The sequence below is a fragment of the Parasteatoda tepidariorum genome, chromosome 6 (genome assembly GCF_043381705.1).
Source record: "Parasteatoda tepidariorum isolate YZ-2023 chromosome 6, CAS_Ptep_4.0, whole genome shotgun sequence".
NCBI classification, from domain to species: Eukaryota; Metazoa; Arthropoda; class Arachnida; order Araneae; family Theridiidae; genus Parasteatoda; species Parasteatoda tepidariorum.
In genome coordinates this window covers 93,638,191-93,646,159 of record NC_092209.1, presented here as the reverse complement: position 1 = coordinate 93,646,159, position 7,969 = coordinate 93,638,191, and the positions used below count along the sequence as shown (strand labels likewise).

The 7,969-nt window shown below is 25.8% G+C and overlaps 1 protein-coding gene across 5 annotated transcripts in view; it reads right to left on the bottom strand.

Annotated features, from left to right (window-relative positions):
• Positions 1–763: 763 nt before the first annotated feature.
• LOC107441706 (ribosome-binding protein 1) overlaps positions 764–7,969 on the bottom strand; it is a 50,175-nt gene continuing 42,969 nt past the window's right edge. For 3 of the 5 annotated variants that reach the window (XM_043055027.2, XM_043055028.2, XM_071182885.1), the window contains exons 18-20: positions 6,835–6,894; positions 5,747–5,791; positions 3,212–3,550 (exon numbers count right to left, since the gene is read on the bottom strand). In XM_043055027.2, the coding sequence (XP_042910961.1) occupies positions 3,530–3,550; positions 5,747–5,791; positions 6,835–6,894 (126 nt within the window). In that variant the 3' untranslated portion in view covers positions 3,212–3,529. Of the gene's footprint in view, positions 3,551–5,746; positions 5,792–6,834; positions 6,895–7,969 lie in introns of all 5 variants that reach the window. The other 2 variants (XM_043055029.2, XM_071182886.1) reach the window with 1 other exon arrangement.

The following is a 7,969-nucleotide window of genomic DNA, read 5'->3' as shown; positions in this document are numbered from 1 at the left end:
GGACATTGTGACCCAAACATTTTAAGTTGCACCCGCCACTATTTAATAAGCGGGTTTCTTCGGGCAGCGGGATTCGAACTTTCGTTCTCACATGCAAGAGTCCAACGTCCTACTAGCCAGCTCATGCTTTCATCTAAGGTAAAAAATAAATTTTTAATATTAAACCTGTTCTCTATTAAAATAACTTGATTAAAATGTGAGATCTCACTTTCAGCTCTATAGCTTCTGTTTCACTGTCAAAATGAGGCGTAGATATTATTACATAAGCATTTTTTAATTTTATACTAAGTACTGTCTTTCAGATTTCAGGGGTGATTGTGAGCCAAACTCAAAAATCCTGAAACTGTCTTGAGGAAAATCATTAAGGAAGCTCATTTCATAAAATTTATATCTTTATAAATTTAAATCATTGATATTTTCAAAACATGAAACTCTTATGAAATTATATGCAGCACAATTTAAATGAATAATTATTTATAAGTTTGCTTTTTATCTCTAATCACATTTATTATTCTACTAGAAAAAAAATATTTACAAATGAAAGAGATGTCATGTATAAATTCTAGTCCTAATATTTTGAAATAAAATATACAAGAATTGTGAATATATGTGGTCGATGATTTCTCGAAACTTCTGGACCTCGGATCGCGATTAATGAAAAATCCAGTTTTTTTCTGGAGCACAATCATCTCTGAGATTTGAAAGGAAAAAAAAGGTCAAGTGATAAACACCATATGGGTAGTTCATAATCAAACAAATACACTTTATGAATAATAAACTTTATTCCATAACAACAAAGCAAGCATATTATTTTGAGGAAACAAAAAAAAAAGGTATGAGGTTACACTGCCAGCGTGGCAACCATTGATTCTTTGCACACAACACAAAACAGTGTTGGTAACAACACATGCAATAGCAAAAACATTGGTCCCACTTGCCCATTTTATTATTATTTTTACTGCAATCGAGAACATCAATTCACGATATTTATAATAAATGCAAATTTACAACACATACAGAAAGAAAAAAATTAATGAGATTTTTTTAATAATTAGGATAAAAAATTTAACTTTCAAGTGTCACAAAAATTTGTTGATCTTTTGATAGACAAAAAAAAAAATATAGTGTTAAAGGAAAGATAAGGAGTTGATTAAATATACTCAGAAAAGCTAAAAACCTCAGTCGCAATTTAGTCAATATAAATAAATTTTTGACAATATATTAATTTATAAATAAAAGATTAAGGAGATATACAAACTCGCCAGGAGTTTATCGGATTGAATCATTCCAGTTATCCTGCAGGGAGAACAATTTTTTTTTTCTTCTTCCAGAAATAATAAAGATGTCAATGATATATTGCTTAAATCCTTAACCAAAAATTATGATTAAACATATAAATTGACTTTAATTAAATTTGAAAATCATGCAGTTAAACCTAGCTAGTTAGAACTTAAAAATTATACAAAAAAAAAAATTAAGAAAAACTTCATAGTAGTAATGAGTTATTGATTTATAATTCTGTCAATGAAATTTATTGCAATAAGTAATTGTTTCATAAAAATTCTGAATCAAAATCAAAGAGAAAAAAAAAAGCAAGCTTAAATGAAGAGAAGCATTTAAATAAGGGTCAAAAAATAATTCGTTTAATATTCTGTATGACAGCAAACCAACTGAATCAGATTTCTAAGTACTTAAATACTAATAATCATATAGAAATAAATAAAAACCTTAATTTCTATGTTTAAAAAAAAAACTAAACTTATTAAAAAAATGTGTAATTTAAAATCATGCTTCTTCAAAATCCCTAAAAGAATTTCCATAGCAAATCAATAGCAATTTCTCATTTATCTGCTTACCATTAACAGCACTTCAATTTATTGTACTAAACACAAATGTTTGACTAAAAATATCAAAATATTTTTATAAGTATGCCAAAATCATAATTTAAATGTAAGAAAAGAAAAGTAGAAGAAGCCTTATAAATTGAGGACTAGGGAGAAATATGTTATTTAAAAACATGAGATTTTCAGCAATTTTTGAAAATTTTCCAAAATAAACAATGACTTCTTATTAATCCTATTTTTAACAACACTGAATTATAATAAACTTAGATATTACAGGGTGCATAGCCAAATTTTTCAAAAATAATAAGTACCTTTTAAGCACTCAAAAAATATTTTTCAGCACTTTAAAAAAATATTATAATTAGGATATACTAATAATTTTTTTCCCCTTCATATTGTTGAAAGTTCATATATATATGTTAACAAAATGCAAAATAATTTTCTAAGTTACTTGATCATGATAAAATAACTAGTTTCTGACAAAGAATTATTTTCGCGATTATATTAGCCACCATAAAAACAATTAAGCCCAATTTTAAATATATTCAATAGTGAGTGAATCATTCAATTTTTTAGATTAATATTACTTTACACAATTATATAAAAAAAATTTAATCTAAATTCTAAATAATTAAAATATTATTTAAAAAGCTCAGCATTCAAAACTCGCAAGTATCTGCTAAAATGATTGGAGCTCTCATTACGCTACAGATGCATGGTAAGTCGAAATAGATTGTGGTTGAATGAACCATGAAAACGTTGAATAGAACAATGTCAAAACTACGTATTTTGCAAAAATTGATATGGTAAAGAAATATCTCATTTTGGAAAAGGGAAAATTTAGCACCCTATAATAAAAACATATCTAATAATATTACGAAATAATCATCCAAATAGAAGTCATTTTTAATTAAGAATAAACACAATTTAATAGAATTTAAAAACAATTCAGATTATCACAAGTTTTTTTTTTAAATCTTCCAAATCAGAACAATAAATTTAGAAATGAAACTTCTTACTTTTAACAGCGCCTGAATGAATTTTAGAAAGGAAAAAATATATATAATTACAACACTTTAAACATAAAAAAAAAAAACCTAAAGAAGTTAAAACTAACTTAGATTTCCTTGATTCTTCAGAATTTTTTGAAGATAATCCACAACAGAACACAAAAATCAGTTAACTATGAAGAATTTACAGCATTGACAACAAAAACAAAATATAAAAATTAATGTTCTCCCACCAGAAAAGTTGATAACTGATATATGTCACGTAATATATAATTTCTAACAGTCATCCATCTCTCATATAAATCATAAAACACTGTCAATATATAATATATATTTATATATAATTCCTGTATTGGCCACATCAAGTCGACACAATTTAAATTACGAAGCTAAACTTGATTTTGAAAGAAAGAATGTTCCACGAAAAATGGCTTTCACATGTAAAAAAATAGGACAGGCACTATTGTAAGATATACAAGAATATTAAATTTTCACATTCAATGTAACATTGGCTCTTTTTAAAAGATTTCATTTTAACTTGAACAACATTGGTAAAACAATGAGAGTATATATATAAAGTCTTTAGTTATAACAGTCTTATTTTCTTCAAAATGCACTTTTGAAAAATATTTCTTTTTTTTTTTCTTTCACATTCGCAGCCATGGTTTTAAACATCTACTTCTTAGCCGAAGCATCCTGAAAAAAAAATGAGAAAATTATTTAGCGAAAATCTTTGTGAGAAAAATTTATGATAACTGGATCAAAATAAAATTAATAGGTTGCTAGGCTACACACATCAAAACCAATGTTACAAAAATGGAGTGAGAATTAAACTAAAAAACTTTTTTGTTGTTTGGAATTCAAAATCTAAATTAGCAAAGGATTTAGTTGTAATACAAAATATCAACAGAGGTTATTTTTCTGTAACAGCCACAGCTTTTTAAGCATCTTATTCAGGTAAAAATAACTTAGTTTTTTATTTATTTGTATTGATTTTTAATAATATTTAAAATTTAGTTTTCAAAATAGTAAACATATCTACACTTGGATAAATATAATTATGTAAAACTAATTAACAATTAAAAAATTAACTTTAAGATTTAAATTATTATTTGAATACAATTTTTTTTAAAAAAATGAATCCTTGATAACATTTAAAAATCATACTCAGACAATAAATTTTTTACTTAATCAAATTTTTCTGTTGTGTAATAAAATTGATCTTTATAAATATGTTAATGAAGAATAAAAATGTTATTGAAGAATATAACTTTTTGAGTAAAATGATGGATAATGCTTAAACTAAATGCTATGAATATCCAAAAGAATTACCTAAATACTAAAACTAATTGAAGAAAAGAAAAATAATTTTTAACATTTAGCAATATATATTATTTTTTAAAAACAAAGTTAAAAAAAATTATTTTTAAAATAATAATTTACATGAAACGTTAAAACTAAGTTATGTTTAATGACAAATGTGAGTTCTTGTAATATAAATTTATTTAAAAAAAGAAAAAATGCTTTTAAATCTATTCGGTTAAGTGTACGCAGTTCCTTAATTTTTCCATACATTTCAAAAAAATTATATATCATAATCTAAAAATAAAAAATTAGACTCAGAAATCATTTTGAATAATTCATTAAACTAACAACTGAAAAAAAAAATATTCTACTAAAGTGCAAATAGCTTAAGCATACAGAAAGTGCATCAATAATGAGCAAACCCTTTACTGTTCAAAAGTATTCTTACTTATAACAATGTAAGATGCATTTAATCTCATATAAATAACTAAAATTGGCATTGCATCAATGAGAAAATGAAATTTGTCAACCATCTATTAACCCTTATCTGAAATATTTTATTGACAAACACATGTGAAACTTCCTTGCAACAATTTAAACTCATCATTTTTAAAAAGCAATACTTGAGCGACCGCCGGCTAAGTTTTCCTCCAGGCAAAAGAGAAGTTTTACTGCAATTTTTTTAAAATCCCTGTAATTAAAATAAAGAGCTTTTTGTTGATCGTATACCTATCTAGCAAAAACTTGTCCAAACATTCTAGTTTTAGAAATTTCTGCATTTCATGAAGTTAACATAATTCAGTCTACTCTGTAGTCAAAAAGCTTTCTAATCTAGATATGTTTATTTTAAATCAAAATAAAAAGAGGTAATTATGTATTTTATTTTTTAATGCTATTTTCGAATTAAATATGTGTATTTTTTTATAACAATAAGCTCACTGTAACAACATTTTCATTTGTTTTTATAAATTGTCTTGATAGCGGACTTTTACAGTCAATACAGTTAACAATTATCAATACAGTTAACAAAATAAATTAAACCATAAATTAAGTAATTAAGCAATAATCAAACACATTTAACACAAAATACAATACAAAGAATGTGCAATGATTATGCTATTTTATGATTAGAAAAAAAAGAAACAAACTCAAAAAAGTGTGCTATTATTTTACATCCGCTGCAGGTCAAAACAACTGATTATTTTATGGTGAACCCAAACTACAGTTCATTTAAAGCCTGGCATATGTTTATTCGAATGAAGATGCAGAAATCTGAAATACTTTTGAACAGTATAACACTTATTTATAAATGATAAAAAAACAGTTAAATATTTGCTATAAAAAAAACCCCACAACCAATAGAAAAGAGAGAGGAGAATCAGGCAAGGAAAATGTTTTGGCAAAAATGAACATACCTGTCATTTTGTGCCTCCCCTAGGATGCAAAGATTTAGAAACAAACAGAATTAGAGGGAAAGAATATTTAGGTAAATTAACTTTCATTCAAATTGAATTCTACCAAAAGACTACATGCAGGACATCATGCAAAAATAAAGGGGTTTATCTACAATGGATGTACATTTCTTACCGATTTCTTTTTAGATTTTTCAGAACTCTTGCTCTTTGCTTTAGACTGGAAAAATATTATAAATGTTTGTAAGAGATGCGAATGGTAAAATTAATCAATGACTTTTGACTGTTATATTTTTTTTTTTAAAAAAGAAGAGAAACAGAGGTACAACTCTTATTGTATACTATAATGACAAAATCACACTAACTTCTCATAAATTCAAATTGAATAGCCCCCTATCAATCATTCACTGCATTTAAAATTTAGAGATATACAATAAAATAAAAAAAATTCAAACTAAATAAAAACTACAAGAATACTATAAAATAATTTTTCAACAGAAGTTTGATTGTTAAGAATCCTCAATTTTAAGAACAGCAGCATGGTGGAAATGTAGTCAGCATTGCCTAATTGCTTTTCTTAATTTTTAGGCAAGATAGTAACAATTGATCTACAACTAAGTGGACTTCAAATAGCCACCAGGACTAGAACCCCAGTCTTCACAATGACAGCTCAGTGCCTTAACAAAAATACTTTGAATATTATGAATGGAATTGTTAGCCCTGAATATGTTAATCTAATAATAGAATATTAGATTGAGAGCCTAAAATTTTATTTTAAATTCTTTAAAGAAATATAAAGTATGTCTTAGGTTGAACTTTAGCTCTCAATGGGACAATTGAAAAGTAAAATCTATGAATAGAAGACCATCATCATAGTAGGCCAGACAGCTCAACGTGGGCCAATGCCTTCCTCTGGAGATTTCTCCATAATAACTTTCGATTTGAATAGAAGACCACCCACAAATTTAAGTTGCCTTTTAGTTTGAAGGATTTCTAACACAGCTATATTTTGTAATTTTAAGGATCTTTAAAAATTCTTTTAAATGTCAAAGAATTCCTACATTATTTCTTAAGATAAATCGAGCAAGTTTATAAATTGTTGTCTATAAATAATTATAATTAATGTTGATAAATCTTCAATATGATACTGAAGATGGTTAAAGATTAATGTTAGGATGAATAACAGGTGGTTAAGGTTAATAATTAGTAATTGTTAGGTAAACATTCATGCACTGAATAGGAAACTAATATTTATCTACTAACCTCACTATTTGTAACAGAAGTCTGCTCACTTGCTGGTGGGCTTCCATTTGCTGATGATGACTAAAAAAAAAAAGTAAAAAGAGTTAGTTGATAAAGAAATATTCATAGCTATTATAAATTAGTCTGACACAGTATTGTAAATTAAAAAGTAAAATGTCAGACTGCCTGGTTCAGATAATAAATACGAAATATAACTGCATCCATTCAAATAAATATCAAAGTAAAAGGAAAACAATATATAGTGCAATTTTAATCCCCTTGTTTCGGTTTTATGCTGCAAGTTAAGATAAAACCATAGCAGGGATTTCAAGTACATTTAACAACTGCCTATAAGACAGAAGTTTCTCAAAACTCAAGATGTAGAAATGAGAGTGTATATAAATTTTTGTACAGTTTTCTCATAAACATTAGCAATTTCAAGTTTCTACATCTTAGTTCTTGCACAGTAAAACAAAATGTAATGTTAGGTTGCGCCATTTTCATATAGCCTTATAATTTTTTAATATAATGAGAAATATTGTTGAGTATTAATGCTCAGAATGAATTTAAATTAAGATGAGGTATTCAGTTTAAAATTCTGTAAAAGAATTTTTAAGAAATATGTAACTAGCTTTTTCTGAAAAAGTAAATTCGAAAAATTTAACTTTCTAATACAATATTAAATTTAATTTGGGAAAATTAGAGCTAGTCTTACAATATTTATAAATAGACATTTATATTGATCATTTTAGTTTTTTCCATTTTATACAGCTTTTTCCAGTGTCTAGTAAGAAAGAAGTTTTTACAAACAAACTGCCAAACCAGAAATGCAACGAATCATTTACGTTATCATTAATTATATCTATATACTTTTTTCTTATGTGGCACCATTAACTAGTACATTTCTCTATTGGCAACATTAAAGTTATTATCCATTTGGTTAGGTTGTCTTAAGTAATAATTTAGGTATCGTTATAAAGTTATAGTTCTAAAGCTAAAAAAAGTTTGAACTTTTTTTAGCGTTAAAGATATATAATTTTCCCCAGCTTTGCATTTATGTTGAATAATTTTGTATTTTTATATAAATAAAATCTTAGCTACTAAGTAATTACTTAGAATAATTTTAGATTCTTTCTAAAATAGCTGTATATATATA